Source organism: Aythya fuligula, chromosome 2, assembly GCF_009819795.1.
Source record: "Aythya fuligula isolate bAytFul2 chromosome 2, bAytFul2.pri, whole genome shotgun sequence".
NCBI classification, from domain to species: Eukaryota; Metazoa; Chordata; class Aves; order Anseriformes; family Anatidae; genus Aythya; species Aythya fuligula.
The window spans coordinates 82,343,717-82,360,785 of record NC_045560.1 but is presented as its reverse complement, the minus strand read 5'-3'; the positions used below and the strand labels follow the sequence as shown (position 1 = coordinate 82,360,785).

General features: G+C 40.9%; 1 protein-coding gene across 1 annotated transcript in view; it reads left to right on the top strand.

Moving 5' to 3' along the window:
- The window catches only part of TRIO (trio Rho guanine nucleotide exchange factor), a 241,384-nt gene that overhangs the window by 109,330 nt on the left and 114,985 nt on the right, over positions 1 to 17,069 (top strand). Inside the window, exons 11-13 of the mRNA XM_032181775.1 lie at positions 2,441 to 2,632; positions 12,200 to 12,369; positions 13,287 to 13,461. Of these exons, the coding sequence (XP_032037666.1) occupies positions 2,441 to 2,632; positions 12,200 to 12,369; positions 13,287 to 13,461 (537 nt within the window). The remainder of the gene's footprint in view (positions 1 to 2,440; positions 2,633 to 12,199; positions 12,370 to 13,286; positions 13,462 to 17,069) is intronic.

Sequence of the window (17,069 nt, the reverse complement as noted above, 5' to 3'; positions counted from 1 at the left end):
GCTATAGGATACATCATTTGGGAAAGGGAGGCATCTCCGTTATTGGATTTTTGCAGTATTTTAGAAAATAATGCTTATTAAAGATTTGAGTATAGTTGATCGTGCCCTGGGGCACTGAGGGATGGACTAAAGGACCTAAAGTTCTTACCAGGTTGGTTCTCTTCCTCTGAGATTTGGGGAGGGCGTACTAGTGGAGAAATTATGAGGAAATGTTAATTGGTTTCCAACCTCTGTGTTGAATGTGTCACCGTGAAGGCTTCTTTGTCAGGTTAGGAAAGGGGCATAAGCAGATTTGAGGGAGAGCTCCTGCCCTTGCTGCCTAACCTTGTAACTGGCGGCTGCCCCTTGCTACCAACACTTCCAAAATCTTCACTGTTCTGCTTTTTCCTCCAAGCTTTGTTTAGAAGTAAGCACAGAGCTGGCAGCAGCATGAGCTAGGAGAGCACTCGTATTTGCTATGGTTTCTTTTCTGGATGGCAGTTACTATCTCCCAAGATAAATATTTATATTGTATTCCAGCTCTACTTGGAAGAGGACTTTTAGCGATAAGGCATGTGTCTGCTGTTACGGCTTGAGATTTGTAACCTGCTTTGAAAGCAGCCTCTAGGTTGGGTTCATTGTGAAGCGCAGGTAGCTCACCATCCAGCTTACAGGAAGAGAAATTTGCTGTGCCTGGGCCTGTTACGTGGAAGATCCTCCTGGAATTCATAAACAACGCTTCATGTGCGAGATCAAGTTTTCATTAAAATGGGAAACTTTTGTTTTAGCCATCTGTAGCTGGGTGTGGCTCTCGGGGCTGATGAAGTATTTGTTGTTGAGGAGTGCCTTGAGGATCTTCAGCCTTGCCCCTGGAACACGTGTAGTCTGTGACTGGGGAGAGCAAAGCAGCAGAGCACAGATCAGAGCCCGTTCTGGGCCAGCACGGCCTGAGCTGCAGCTCTGGAGCACTGAGTAATACGCTCCGCTCTGAAAAGGGTGGGTTTGTCTGCGTCTCTGCAGGCTTTCCCAGGGAAAGTGTGGAGGAGTTCTCTGCCTCTCGGTGCAATTAAAAAGCTGAAGGTTAAGGAAGGACTGAGGTGCACATAGTCAAAATCCAGGAGCAGCATGGGTTGAATTCCTTGCATAGATACCATAAATGAAGGGGGAACTCCCCCCAAATATGCAAAGGCTGCACTGGGTCGTGCAATCCATCCTGGGCTTGCTTTATGCAATTTGCTTGAGACCCTGGAGGACAACTCTCATTTTCTGCCTCTTAGTTGAGTTGAAGGGCCAGGTTTGGATTTAAATTTTCTGAATATCATAATATTAATTAGAGGTGCGATACAATATTTATGGCAAAGAAAAACATTTACATAAGCTTAATTTATCCTTGCAAGCAAATTGAGTTGAGAGAAAATGGTGAGGGAGGCGAGAAAAGAAAAGGTTCAGTTTATATTGTCAACGTTTTTTTTTATATACTCTGTAATACAGCCTTGTCAGGAGACCTCATGAGGTGACATCAGCAAAGCCTCTTTACTGTACATTTGACTTTGATTTGTATTCACCAAAGTTTACCATCCTACTGTGCTTTCTTGATGAGTCCATTCTGAGAACCATTCTAATTCATGCATGAAAACCCAAGGTTAGGCTCAGAACAGAGCGTGCCCAAATTATAGCACGTATGGAAAAATTCCTGTTTTGAGTTAATGAGAATCATAAAGATGCAGGCTGCAAGTGCTAAGCTTTAAGAGTTGTTACATCTCTCTCTCTCTCTCTTCTCTGGACCACAGCACGCTCAGCACATCAGATAGCAGATTTCTCCCATTCTGTTTCTGCTGTGACTGACTGATCAGCTTTAGTTAATCCTATGACACATTGGGACAATATTCCTCTCCAACACTCAGCCATAGACTACTTCTAAATCTTATTTTGTTGTTGCTGCTTTCACAAATGGTGACCCAGCTGACATGAATTTTGGATACCTCATTTCTGTAAGGATTAAGATAATTTTTTCTGTTTCTGTGCCCGGTCACTTTCCACCTTTCTGCTGGATGTATCAATTTGATGCCAAGTGTCTCTGTCAGCAGCTAGGACTTTCTCACCTTTGATAATACACTTTTGAAAAATCTCCTTGTCATTACTGTTGCGATTTTTTCCACCATGGGAACAGGCCAGTTTACAAGTTATTAGACATTTAGATTGATATTTATTCTTGTTGTGAATGTAAAATACTAATACCAAAGAAGAATAAGTAGTTTTCTAAGGTATGGCTCAAGGAAACTTTTGAATGGACATAAACAAGAAATTAATTCAACAGTTAAATGAAAAAGTATCTAGAAATACAATAAAATCTTTAGTAAGTTCATGTTCTACTGCCTTAAAAAATAAGAAAGAAAAACACATTCCAAGGGTCTTCTTGTTCTTTGATTTAACCCTGTGAAACTAACTTATTTCTCTGCAGAACACATATACCAACGCAGATAAACTTCTAGAAGCAGCCGAGCAGCTTGCTCAGACGGGAGAGTGTGATCCAGAGGAAATCTATCAAGCTGCCCATCAGCTCGAAGACAGGATACAGGATTTTGTTAGGCGTGTGGAGCAACGCAAGATCCTGCTGGATATGTCTGTGTCCTTTCACACTCATGTTAAAGAGGTAAAACTGCTGATAAGTCACAGTCCTATCTTTAAGACTTAGACTCGTTATTGTCCGACGTTACTTTCATTGGTAAACCTTTGTCATGTGAAGTAATGAACCCCCTATTGCACAGTGAGTTCCAGGTTGCTTTTTTGGTGTGGTTCTTTATTATTTTTGTTATTATCATTACTGTTTTCCATAAGCAGCTTTCACCTTCTTTTTTGTGCAGGTGTACTTGCTTGTTCAGTCAAGGGGAAAGGGTCAGGTCAGGGAACCGATACAGCTGAAGGTTAGCGTTGCTGTGCACTTGTGGTTTTTTATCCAGCAACTGAGTTGTCAGGCACGTGGTTAGATGGACACAGTTCAGTTTAGTTCAGAAGTGAATGGCTAGTTAAGGCAATCCTGCTGATCAGAGAGACTTTTTTTTTTCAGTTTTAGACAAAGCATCTTACTCATTTACATTGACAGTTCTTCTCAACCTAAAGAGTTCATCTGATATTAACAATGGTTTGCCTCATGTTTTAGTCTCCTGCAAAGGTTCTGTTACCTTTGATGCCAGACATTACATAATGAGTTGGTAAGTTAGCATTCAGCAGCAAACCTGTTTCAAATAAATAAATGAAACCATTCTGATAAGTGGTGTAAAAGTTACTGTAGTTCCATAGTGAGCTGAGGAACTGATAAACCAGGAAAAAAATACATCAGGCAAAGACACTTAATTTTTAGCCAGATCAGTTTTTCTCATCTCATTCAGGGACACAGACCATATGTATTTACAAGCTCATGGGGACGGTAGAATAAGCTAGAGCTAAAATAAAGGCTTCAGTAAGGGTTTTTGGTTACAGGCTGTGGCAAATCTTGACAACTGTGGGTTTGTTTTCTGTTAGGTTAAATCTTTTTGCAACTCAAATTAGGTGAAAATATGAAAGGCTTGTGGATCATTACATGTCAATGTATATGTATTTCTCCCCTTCGCCCTATGTAAAGAAATGGTCTGTTCAGTAGGAAAGTGTGGTGTTCAAAGGATTTTCTTAAGCAAAACCTTGTAGAGGATCAGAACGGGAGATTTTTGTATGTGAATCATCTGCTTTCCACTTGAAACAAATGCACAAGGCAGTTGCTCTTTGAAGAAGGTTGGGATTGTATTACATTTTAGCTTTAGATATGAGGACATAGCTCCCCCATCAGTTTTCTGTTAGATGCTTTCTCGATAATACTTTCCCAGGACCCTGCTTGTTTAAAAAAAACATAAATGCTGAATCTTAAACTATTCTTCTGAAACTACTCTAATGAACTTTTTGCTTTATTTTTCTTGAGCACTTAGTGCTGTTCTGTTACCTGTTATGAAGCACAGGAGCAACCAGCTGCTGTGAGCCATGCTTGGTGTTTCTGTAGATGTCTTCATTACCTGTTTTTCTGAGCATCAAGAAGAGCAGCTTAAATGATATTTAAATGGACACAGTTGATTGTAGTGATGAAAGATTAAGACTATAAAAGGAGTAGCGAGGAAGGTCCTTAAAAAAAAAATCATACTGGACTGTGAGTCACTGTTGAGAAATTCTGGGAGGCTGATCCAGATGTGCTGGCGTGTTGCCACTGCTCCCCTAGATAATAATGTTTTACTGAAAAAAAATACTCTGCATCTTGATTTATTTCTCCTTAAAAATGGATGTTATTGTGACCCTGTAAGTGCACACAGCTGTTACTATGGCAGCCTCTTTGCAGCCTGGACTTTGGGAAAAGACACTGTAGTTGATGTCTAAATGTTTGCTTATTTGTTTATTTTTTTATTTATAGTTGTGTGGCTGACCTCTATACTTAATAAAGCAGGGAAAATTAAAAAGAGTGTTTATTTACGTAAGCAAGACTATCTTACTTATTTGCATACTACTTAAAAATACAGAGGACAGCAAGTCTGGCAGTTCACGTTTAGTAGACGAGCCCTTTGGTTAATGTGCAGAGAAACAGCCAGCTCAGAGATGTCCTGTGCTTTCTGTATTCTGTTTTGTTTTCAAGAGCACGTTGTTTGTTATCAAACACGCATGTGGAGTGCTGAGAAGGCATCGCAAAGCAGATGGAAGATAAAAATGCCCTAAACCTGAAAGTCATCCATGCTTTGTTGGCAGGAGAATTGCATTTCTCCCACAGGATGTGGGAAGTCGCTGCATAAATTAGTGCATACCTGTAAGAATGTAACCTTTCTGCTGGATAGCTGAGTTATGAAATTAATGCGTGTGCTTAACTGGCAAAGGGAGGAGTTCACGTAGCAGGATGAGATGCTGTTTGTTGAACTGAACAGAGGCATTGCAGTTGCTTTAAAAATAAAAAAAAATGTTTCGCTCTTCAAGTATTCAGGGTGAATTTTGTGCCATGTGAGTGTTGTCTTTGTGTTTTCCTCAACTACAAAATGGGCACGAAGAATAAAAACCCTGTTCGTGTGTGACAGCTTGGACAGAGCCGCAAAGCCAACAAAAGCTGGTACTCAGAGCTGTTGGCTGTTTTAGAGGCTTTGAAGTCCCGCTCCAAAAGACATCCAATATCTTGACTGTTGAAGTGGGATGTTTTGTTGTATTTTATTCTTTTCCCCGGAAATACTTCACACTGAATGAATGTTCCTCATCTGGATAAGAGCATTCCAGTACTCCTCCCCCCCCGCACCCCGTTTGTGTAACCTTTATCCTTTACGCAGAATTTGCCTGCAACTTTTCCCAGTTTCCCTGAGAAGCATCAGCCCTGCTGTGCCTGCTCCGTTCTGTTGCTCTGTTCTCACTTATTAAACCAGTTTCTGCTTTCAGAAGCAGCCCCGTTGCTACAAACGCAATAGATCCATTTGACACATCCTAGAAGTAACAGACTTTTGCTATACCTTTGCACAAAGCAGCTGTGTAATCTGTGCACAGCAGCCTGTTTTGATGCACTTTGGAAGTGCTGGCTCTGTTTAATGTTTCCAGAAGTTCTGTGGCCGGGTTATTACAAGCTGGTAAAGTTCCCTGTGGCTTAGAAACATCAGAAAACAGTGTGGAAGTTCTCAGACGCCTCGTGAACAAACCTCAGTAGGCCACATCTCTCAGTGGGACAAAAAAGGACGTATTCAGGGAAGGCAGAAATGAGATGTTAAGTAATGCTCTCACCATTACCCATTTTGCTTATCGGTGATCCAAGCAAATCTGTTATTTCTTATATGTACATCGATTCCATTCTGCTATGCTATTTTTAGATTTAAGTTTGTAAAATTGTGAGTACTGACTCTTAGTTCCCATTCAAACAGTGAGAAATTTCAGTCTAAGCCAAATTTTTCAGGAAGTGAAGCGCTGAAGTTAAAGATGTCCAATGGTAAACTTTAGAAGTGTGGGGGACCAAAAATATCCCCATCAGAGTCATTGCATTGAACGGACTGTGCCCAGGTTCCCAGCCTGGGGATGGATAAAACGCAGCTGATCACCCAAAACTATTCACCCTTGCTAGACAGTGAATCTCTTCTGGCCTTTGCCACTTTGGTGTTTAATAATAGGGGGAAGGACATGGTCAAATGAGATATTATGGGAGACAAATCCCACAGGTAGAAGATACATTCCTAAATAAATGGTTACCATAAAAGCTTGTGTGCAAAACATAAGAGCAAAAGCCACAGTAGTCTTTGTTGTGAAATCTGCCGCCAGGTAGAGTTGAACAGAATTTTGGTGTGAATTGAAATTGTTCCATGCTCTCTCTCTCTCTTTCTCTCTCTCTCAGCTCCCTCAACATCTATGAGTGGGAAGACTGAAATTACGGCCAAACCAGGTGTTTGTAGTAGTGCCAAAGCAGAGCAACAGATATTTTCCTAACTAGAGTGAAGTGTGGGAATATAGATAAGGGCTGAATGCTCATGGAAGAAAATGATCTCTTAAGAGCCTGTTGACTTTTGCATATAACCTTTGTGTATGTTTTGACAAGTTGATTATAAAATAGCTCACAGCACTTTTTATGTATATACAATATGTTTAATAGTGTTAGAAGAAGATTTATCTTTTCTTTTTTTTTTTTTTTTTTCATCTTACTCAAACTAAACTTTACACCAGAATATACTGGGGCTGGAACAAAGACAAGGGAAGTGGAGTTGGCAGAGATTTCAAATACAGAAAGCCATGGTTCCTGAACAAAACGGGTAAAACAGTAGTCAGTGCAAGCTGCTGAAGGAAGGTGACATCATTTTGAAGCTGTCAGTGCATGGGAAAGCTGAGGAGGCCTTGCTCTGATCGTAGTGCTGCTGACTGACTCACATCAGGCTATGGAGTGTGTGCACTTGATTCAAAAAAGCACAGTGATATGGTCTCACTTTCTCTTGACTCGGTGCCAGAATTCTGTGATTCTGTGTGATTCTGTGATCAGAAATACGTTCTCCTTTGCATTATTCAGCAGAGAAGGATGTCTGCCTGCACGGGGTTTCATACATTTCATCCTGGGGCGTACCTTGAGGTGACAGACCTGCTGTTCTGTCACTCCTGAGGAATTGGTTCTTCTGTGTTGGTGGAGCGTTCCCTTCCCAGGCAGCTGGTCTGGCAAAATACGGGAAGTGCAGCCTCTGATGGCTATGTTGATATGCTGGTATTCTTGGATTTTAGAGTTGAGCAGGACAATTTCTAAATCTGAAATAAGAGAGAAACATTCAGCAGCAGTACATTAGAGTGTATTACGCTTTATTGGCTTGATGGGATCCAGCACAAATCGCCTCTCTCAAGTTTTTCAATGCTGATTGCTACTTTGGCTTGAAAGAAATGGCCCAAGTTGATGGGTTGCAGTCCAGGTGTTATTGAAATAGTACTAAGAGCTTTGGAAAAGTGAAGCAGAAATAGACCTCTAAAGCTATGGTGTGGGCTTTTTTATACTCGTTCAGTTAAGTAATGGGACAACTGGTGACAGGATGCTGGTAGTTAATGTGATTTTAGGGAGATGTAAGAAACTTGGTGATGCTTCAAGGATGAACTTATTCTGAATTGGAATATATATATATTAAAGTATATATATATGATTATAACTGTAGAACAGATGGGGATCTTTGAAGCTTTTAAATATAATTAAATCTAATTTTCAAGAAATATCTGTGTATTCAGTATCTTAAGTGTCACAGAAAGGTCCTTGGAAGACAGCCTACCGAGGCTTTAACATCTCAACTTTTTTTGTTCTTAAGATGCAATTTTTGCCAACTGGATGTTCTGAAGGCCAAAGCTTTCAGGCAGACATCAGACTCCCATGCCCAGACATACATGCCAGGGAATCTTATGGCAACGTTTGGCCCAGTACAAATACCATCTCCTTAAAAAATTGCCTGTGGTAATACGCAGACTGCAACACTGTGCTAGGGGGCAGAGGCAAAAAGAGGAATTGACAGTTTTTAAATGCAGAAACTGTGCGCCTTTTTTTGGTTTAGCCTACTGAAAAGACTGACTGCATATCCAGAAGCTATTACCAAAATGAAAAAAACAAGTAAATTATCTGATTCGAAAATAATGAAAGTGGCAGATACTTTGCTTAATAAAATAAGTGTGAACTTGGGAAGGTACTTACTCACAAATAATTGTTCTCTGATTATATTCAGCAAAATCCTGTAAGGTCTTATTTCGCTTCAGTCTTTCAGGGGATTGCAGGGATGGGACTTAAATGGATGGAGGCCCATGATGGAAACACTGAAACTTCCAGGATGTTGCAGACAATTAAAGTAATACCATCTCAGTGACTAATGGCATGCTCCCAAGAACTTAGGAAAGAGGTAGGACAGGATGCAGGCTCGTTCAAGCAGATGTTTCTTAGTCTGTGCTATATTTAGATCAAGAAAAAATGTGCTGGGTGAAACATTTGCCTGTCAGGGATTCAGAATTTGATTTCCCTCTCTAATTTTAATTCTGATAAGATGTGGAGAGCAGATGAAAAGAGCAGAAGAGCCTCATTCTGTGCCTGGATTTAGTTATTTATATGGTTTTCTCACTGTACATTAAAGCTGTATTGCCACTGGATAAAGTTCTTATTAAGGTCACAGGGCCTAGTGGTTTGTTTGGGGATTTTTTGGCTTCTCTTTTACAATGAATTGGAAAACATGATAAGATGTTGCTCAGAAATTCACACTGGGAGAAGGTTAATGTTTTTTCAGTGATGATTTTTTTCCCCATCAGATTCTTGTTGCTTTCACTATTTGATGGAATAATGAGTTGCCACAGAGCATCACTGTAGTATAAAATCTGTAGTTCTGCACTTCTGAACATGTATGGATAAGCTCCAGTATCTGTTCTTTCCCCACAGTAAACTGTTTGGCTTCCTTTGACTTTACTGTACAACTTCGTACTGTCTTCATCCTTAGTTTTGTATCTGAAAACAAGGTAATTTATGTACCTTTCAGTATTCCCTGTGCTTGTGTTGGTTTTAAAGCTCTACACAAGCCAGCACACTGTTCCAGATATTGTGAATTAAGCTCTCAATAAATTGCAAACGTTTATATTCAGTTTTGATAACCTGACAGTTCTGTTCACCTGTGGTAGCTTAACTCTAACTTTTGCATGTAGACTGCATCAGATAAGATTATTTTGAGGGGAAACTATTTGGCAGAAACTTACATAGTGGAAAAGTGCAAAAAGCTTACCTGGTGGTAATGTATTAGATCATATTTTTTTTTCCTATGGAAGTGTCACAAAGCTCTTCAGTCGCTTCAGAAATGGCTTATACTGTTGAAAGTAGAACAATTTATGAATCACAGCTAGACAAGTTGTGCATGCTAATTACCATCACGCTCTTTCTGCACATTTGTCAAATGCTTTTCCTGCCCAAGCAGCGGGTGATTTGACTAATGAACTAGGCAAATGCAGTGTATTTCTGAGCTCCTTGGCACCGTGGGGTCAAGATACCATGCTTACAGTCATGCTGTGCTGATTCTGCACGGAGAAACTGGTTCTCTGTTCCTGGCAACCAGGCACCACGCCAGCCAGAACGTCACGCTGTTGTGCTAGCACCCATGTCCTTCTGCTCCAGGTAGGTGGTGATGCTTTGGGCCGACTACGCAGAGCAAAGTGTGCTTGTTCTGTGCTGGCTTTGTCTCCAGTACCCAGGGTGAGCTTTCAGGGAAGTGTTCCCGGGCTGAATACATCACCAGTCCAACGCTCGTAAGTTTTGTTGACCCTGTCAGGTCTTCTCCCACCAGGCATAGGAATGGCTGAAGCATTTGTGAAGAACGGGAATCCCAGAGGCAAAGTGTCCCTGTACAGATGTGACCCAAGGCTCAGCTGCAAAAGACGTAGTGGAAAAACATGAAGTGGTGCTTAGACCTCCCGTGAGCTGCAGCGCAGGTGCTTGTAAGGGAGCCACGGGGCAAGTCCGATATAGTCCAGGAGACCCAAAATGGCTTTAATTCCGGTTTGTCTGTGATAAAAGTCTCTGAAAACTGGGCCTTTTATAGGCAGTGCAGTAAGCGTGAGGTAAAGCTCTTCTAACTAACACCAAATGCATTCCATTTGTAGTTAGCAGCAATGTTATGCTTTCTGCAGTGTGTATTTGCACAGTTGCAAGGTGCAGGAACTGTGTGCACACCAGCTCTCTCAAAAGATCTCAAACTCTGCATCCTAGTTCTATAATTTAGACAAAGCTTATAAACTAGGACAGGAATAAAAGCATGTCTTCTGGCCATCGAAATCTGAGTAAAGTTTGTGGGTTGTACTATCAGGCTTCTTGCTCTTAAGTTTCATTTGCCTTGAAGTGAAATTTGCATTTCTAAATACGCATTTGAAAAAATATTTGTTTTGGATCTTGCATTGAGTTGTGCTGCTGGAATGAATGTTGACTAGGGCTTTTGATGCACTTGGTAAGTTCCATTGATTCGTGCTCTTTTATTATGAGAGACTGCTGTGACTCGAGCTTGTGGTGTTTATGACTGCAGAGTTGCATTCAAATGTGTGACAGGCATTGTCTTTGAAGCATATGAGCAGTCAGAAGATGAGTGTGGATGAATAGGCAGTTCTGGTTTTTGTTGTTGTTATTGTTTGTTCGTTGGGTGTTTCTTCTTAGTAAATTTGGGGAAAAGGGTTTGGTTAAGTATCATTAATATTTCCTGGTTTGTGAAAGCATAGCCTAGAACTTGGCTCACTCAAAACTGAAGTAGGGGCGTGTAAGGCTCTAAGATATTAAAGCAAACAAAAGAAAAACAAAAGCCTAGCATTTGGTTTTAAAGCTGTAATGGAACTTATCAAAACTCAGAGTCCTTCAATGAATTTTCTATTTTATTGTAAATCCATTGGGAGTTAATAAACCCTTACGGGGTTAACATTGTAAGAGACACCAGCATAAAATGGGTATTTCTGTAGAAAATGTTAAGCAAAGAAATAAAGCATTTGTTCTACTGTCTTTGAAGCTAAGCCATTTTGATTGCTTACTGACTTTATTTTAACACTGTTAATCTCTTAATTAGGTTCGGGGTTAAAGAAGCCTATTTATATCTCTAAAATATTTATTAAATTAAAATGTAGACAAAAGATCTCAATCTTGTCAATCAGAACAGAGTTGTCTTTTCAGGATAGAAGGCAGACTTTATTCCTTGTTCTTGGAAATCACAGAGTTTGAGATGTGATGATAAAACAAAGGGGAGGGCCTGATGTGGATGCTTCCTGTGAGAATAGCTGTTTCCTTGTGCTCTAAGCACTCGCAGGAGGGTCGTAGGGGACACAGGCACAGTCCCTCTGTTCAAGCAGTGTTTTTATCATTTGCACAGTAGTTGGTTTGTGGGTGAATAATTTCCACACAGAGCTTAGGATGCAACAGCTTGCCTCATAAAATTGTGGAAAGAACACAGTTGGATTCAAGTGATGACCGGTAATGATATCTCGCTGGCATATTCCTGGGGATTTTTCCATCTACTGCAATGTGTGGGCAATTCTGAACAGGGTTACGTGCATACGTTAGAGGAAAAAACAAATAATTGTTGGTGTAATTCCTCGTGATGATTTTTGTTTGTAATGGTGTGATACTGAAAGCAACAGGGTAAGCACCACAGCTGTAGAGATCGTGGTAGAAAAATAACTTCTCACATCTGGTATCTCTCAGTATATTGTTTGCTGAAATGCCCTTTTCTTTTTCCTTTTTCTGAAGGCCACTGAAAAGTGTCATGCTATCTGTGTGCATGTGTCAGCCTGGCAGTGTAAATTTGATGGTGGCTACAATACATCTCCCTTCCTTCCTTCCTTCCTTCCTTCTCTCAGGGAGTGTTACCATAGCATTTCCCTCCCCGCGACTCTCGCAGAGCTGCAGATGGGATTCTCGCTATGAACTCTCTGCTGCTCAGTCGGATACACTCAGTACCGTAGAAGGAAAATAGGAAAGAAAGGGTGACTTAGCAACACAGAGAAAGCTTTCCTGGTATTTCCAAGACACGAAAACCTTATTTGAAACAAAGGCTCATTTTTATTAAATTGAAGACGGGATTTTTCTATGAAGAGGAACAAATCCTGTTTCTCCCCCCTACCCCAAACCAATCTATTTTCTCCTGATTGATTTGGAATAATGACTGCCTGACCCTGGTGCTTACATTTGTTGTTTTTTTTTTTTTTCTATTTTATTTTTTTCCTCCTTTAGCTGTGGACATGGCTTGAAGAGCTGCAGAAAGAACTGCTTGATGATGTCTATGCTGAGTCTGTGGAGGCTGTCCAAGACCTGATTAAACGTTTTGGTCAACAGCAACAGACTACTCTGCAGGTTACGGTCAATGTCATAAAAGAAGGCGAAGATCTCATACAGCAACTAAGGTAAAACAAGTTTCTATTTAAATCTCTTCTGGCAAACCTCTGATATTCTGCACGGCTCTTTCTATTTTGAGAGTACAGATAATGACTACAAGTTATGACCTATAAATAAAATTTGTAAATATTAAGACTAGTTATGTTTCATGCTGTACTGATGGTCTCTAACCCTCTGTTTACAGGAAGCTCAGCTTATAAACACTACCTTCATAAAGTGGAGACTTTGTTTACATAAGCTACCTTTGTAATAGGAGCAGTTGTATGCCTTTGTAGTCTGACACGCAGGACTCCACAGTATTTTGAGTTCTGAGTAGCAGACTTTTCATAAAGAGATGTTTGAAATTGTTTTGCAGTCCAATATGTAACATTTTCATAGTGAAGATTATCAGTTTGCAGTCCGTTCAATTCATTAATAATCTAAATAAATTTAGGGCCCCTAAACTGTGTACGTTACATGTCCTATTTGCCACAGGACTTCATATTATCATATATGAATTTGCAACATTTTTTTTTATACTACAATAAAATATTTGTTGTTTTTTTTAGTATCTTACAATGATTTTTCACTGCCAGGAAGATCCCATGAAGTAAATAGTTATCATATGGCACTTCCTTTTCACAAAAAAGGGTTTCTCTCTGGTTTTAAATTTTGTTCTTCCTGTAAACAGAATGTCCTTAGGTGTTGAATCAGTCAAAAATGAAAGCCGTCTAATTTTTTAATGCTTTTTCAAGTACTAAAATAGAATTTGGATTTTTATAAACAAAATGTACAGACTTAGCTTTCAAGTAATAAGACTGGTACTAACCTTTTCTAAGGAAGCCTTGCATTTCATGGTCATGTATAGCATCCAAATTGTGTGGTTTTCTTTCTTCAGTAACAATCTCCCCTCTCTATTCCTCCCCACCCCCTCTGCTTTGAATAGGGATTCGGCCATTTCTAGTAACAAGACCCCCCATAACAGCTCGATCAACCACATAGAGACAGTCCTGCAGCAGCTGGATGAGGCCCAATCTCAGATGGAGGAGCTGTTTCAAGAACGCAAGATCAAGCTTGAGCTGTTTCTGCAGCTCCGCATATTTGAAAGAGATGCAATAGATGTGAGTGTCTGCTCTTGGCGTCATACAGCACCTTTCTCATTGTGGAAGAACATTTATGCTGAGATGGTTGTGTGGTCGCATTGGCACGTGGCTCAAGTGTCTGATAGTTCGTACCTGAAATAAGACTTATGTCTTGTATGTGAAAGTCTCAGAAGAGAGCAGAGCTCGCTGATGTTAATTCCCACTCTGGTTGCCTCCCAGTGTGTGTGTAAGCAAGTGTCGTGTGTCTTGTTGTGTGAAATCAGCGTGCCATTTGCTTCATCTGGCAAATGTGGTTCAAATATCAAGCTGCCTTGACATAACTAGCATGCTAACACGTAATGTGAATTAGAAGACTTGCAAGATGGCTTCATACAAAACATGTAAGCTGTTGCTTTGTAGTAACATCTCTCTTTTCCAAATCAGCAGCCTTTTTTGCAGTTGGCAGCTGTAAATGGTGTTCAGAATTCTGTTTTAACCTTTGGGAATGTTGTTTGCAATCTCCTTCTCTCCCTCCCTCCTTCTCTGTCTTCCTCTCTCAAATGAGATGTTTTTCCATCTCTGAAAATAACAAAACAGTAGTTGTAGTGCTACACCCCTGCAAAACTGGAGGCGTTTTTTAAGTTGTACAGGTTTTGGAGGAGGGTTGCAGCTGTGCCACTTGGAAAGGTTCTGTTCATGTGCAGGGACATGCACGCAGACATGAAACTTCACATGGAGTTTATGTTAATAGAATTGCATTATAAAGTTTCAGCTAAGCTGATCATTCAACTTCTGTAAAACAGGAGCATTGTACACAGTGACTAAAACTGAGATGGTGCTTCAGAAAGTTTGTGGTTATCCATTGGTACGTGATCCTGTTTGGCTATATAATGGTTTACCTTGAGACTCAGGAAACCAGGAGTTACAATGCTGCAGGAGTTGCTAACTCAATCTCTTCCCGTTTACATAAGTAAAAGCTGCAGCTGTTAGATGTGGATGGTGTAAGGATAAAGAGTCAATCATCAGAAGTTATAGCTTCCAAGTTTTTTTTCTTAAAACCAGGATTAGATATCGTTGCTGGATTCTGGTTTAGATAAGCAAATTGTCATGTGCAGTGCAGGCACAGGCAGACACAGTTCCTTGATTTGTGCCCGCAGAGGAAGTGAGACTGTATGCTCCATGGTAATAATAACTACTGTAAAGGAAGACTGAGAAGCTTCTCTATTTTGGTGTTCACATTGAGGAGGTGAAACTAGTCTGCAGGGACTTTGCTATTTAGATGATGTGAGGGTAGCTGTCTTGAGTATGCAAGGGAAAGGTTTGGCAGAATTGTGATTGCAATGGTTAATTGAATGACTGGTACATGTGGAGGAACATGAAAGGTATCCTCTTTTATAGCACTGTCAGCAACTTTACAATCAGTGCAGAGCTGATCCTCAGTGCTCGATGGGGTCTGCACAATGTTCTCAGAACACTTGTGTCAAGGAAATGGCAGCTGCAGGGGGCAAAGGCATGCTAAGAAAATTAAAGAATGAATTAGGTTCAAGGTCTCAGTGAAGTTGTTAAGGTGATTGCTCTCTGCTGTAGGTTACCTAAACCAGAGCTGTATAGTACCAGAGAGCCAGTTGCAGAATCCCTGCTTTGCAGATGTGTTTTATTCCTTTGGTGCAGGATGACATCACGTAGGCAGTAGTACTGCTGTGTGTGTTGTGTGGTGACGTCTGTGGGATTTTGCATTGGAAAGCTGCATATTCTAGCTTCACAGGTTTTACTTTTTCTGCAGCTGACACTTGGCAAGCTTTACAATTTGGCCCATACAACATAAGGTAAAGCACCAGTTGCTGTGTTAAAAGAGCTGGTATGTTTTGTTTATATGGCTTGTAAACAAAAATTGTACTTATTTAGGATTGCCAAGAAGCCCTCCTAGGAAGAAATTGGGCTGTGACGACCCTGGCTGCAGAGCATCTTCAGCAAAATGTTGATTGCTTTGCTGTCTCTGCTTCCTCAGCAAAGCATGCTTCTCTTTTCCCTCTCCCTGAAGGCAGACATCTGTTTGGAAACTTCCGGGAAGAAAAAGCAGGGACTGGTTCCAGGTCAGCCATGCGAAAGCAGAAGCCGAGCTGAAGTAACATGATAGCGAGGAGGAGCCAGACACCAGCTATGAACTCGCAGGCTTTGTTTTGACATCCTCCTTTGCCCGGTGATTTAAGACTTGGTTGTAGGGGCAGTTCATTCAGGGGAACATCCTGTAAGAAATGTTTTTGTGGGAGGCGAGTAGTGTCGCTAGCTTGTTGTAGAGCTTGCAAAATAGCACACACTTCAATGGAACAAAGGGCTCCCGTAGGCATTGCAGGTTCATACTGTGCAGCCATGCTCCTGGGGACAGTGAGGAGATTTGCTGCCAGGGTCAGTCATCCTCTTTTTGTCCCTCTGCTTCCCCTCACTAGTTAAATACTCTTTCCTTTAGTTGCTTTTATCCTGCAACTTGGGCCCCGTTGTGAATGCCTGTATTAACTAAAGGCAGGAAGGAGCAAAATAAGGTATATGAAGAGTCTCGTGTTAGAGTGAACAAGTATTTGCAGCATAAGGAAGCTGTGTATGGACCTGATCAGTAGCAAGGTAACACTGGTGGCAAGGCATGGAGCCAAATGTATGTGTGGTTTGGTTTGTGTAAATTGTCGTTCACCTGTGTGCATTTTTTTTCACTTGTCCATGACTTAAATATCTCTAGACCTATGTCAGGGCTCCACAGAAAGCATACTGCACACTTTTCAACCCACAGCCTTATCTCTGCTCTATTTCTGGACCATACTTACAAGATGCCTGTGAAGTCATCCAGCTGAAAAGGCAAGTGTGCAAAGTGCTGGATCACAAAGACTGAACTCTTCTCCCTTTTCTATTCTCCCTTTTTCTTTCTCCGTAGTAGTGGATTCCAGGTCCAGGTTAGTGTTCAGTTGCTGCGAGCAATGCTGGTTACACCCTTCTGAGAAGAGACCCGTGTTTTTTTTTCTTTCCCATCCAGTGTGAAAGAATCTGCATCTCTTCTGTGTTATACCCTGCCTTCTTTCCTGTCAGTGCTCCCTAGGTTGTAACAAATACAAAGGTGTGTCAGGCAGCTCAGACTCTGTGCTAGGAACTTTTTGAACAAATGCTATGGTAATTGCCCTGTATTTTTGCTGGGTTGTCCATTTCTTGAGAGCAATATTAATTTGCAGTTCAGTTACTCTAGTTGTCTAGTAGTCATTCATCTTTGTTCTGCATAATTAATGCTGAATGGCTTGACAAAACTTGAGAAACAAAATAGGACCCCGGTCTCTAAGTGTTACTTGTAAAGCGGAGGAACTTCCGGGGGAAGCCCTGAAGTACGTGAGCAGACAGGGCTTAACATGCTCTTTTTGTTTTTAACTCTGCCCTCAACACACAGTGGGTTCATAATGGCTTAAATAGATCATCATGAGCCACACAATTACTGCTGAGAGAATGTAAGGACTACTGCTCTTGTTAGGAACCCTGGTGGAGGCAGTATCACCGAAACCTCTTGGCTGAGGTGATAACACAGTGTTGACCTCTTAAAACTACCCGTTGTTTGTATCAGGTGAATCGTAGGAATAGTCTGAGAAGACACAGTGGCTGCAATCTACTTAGAG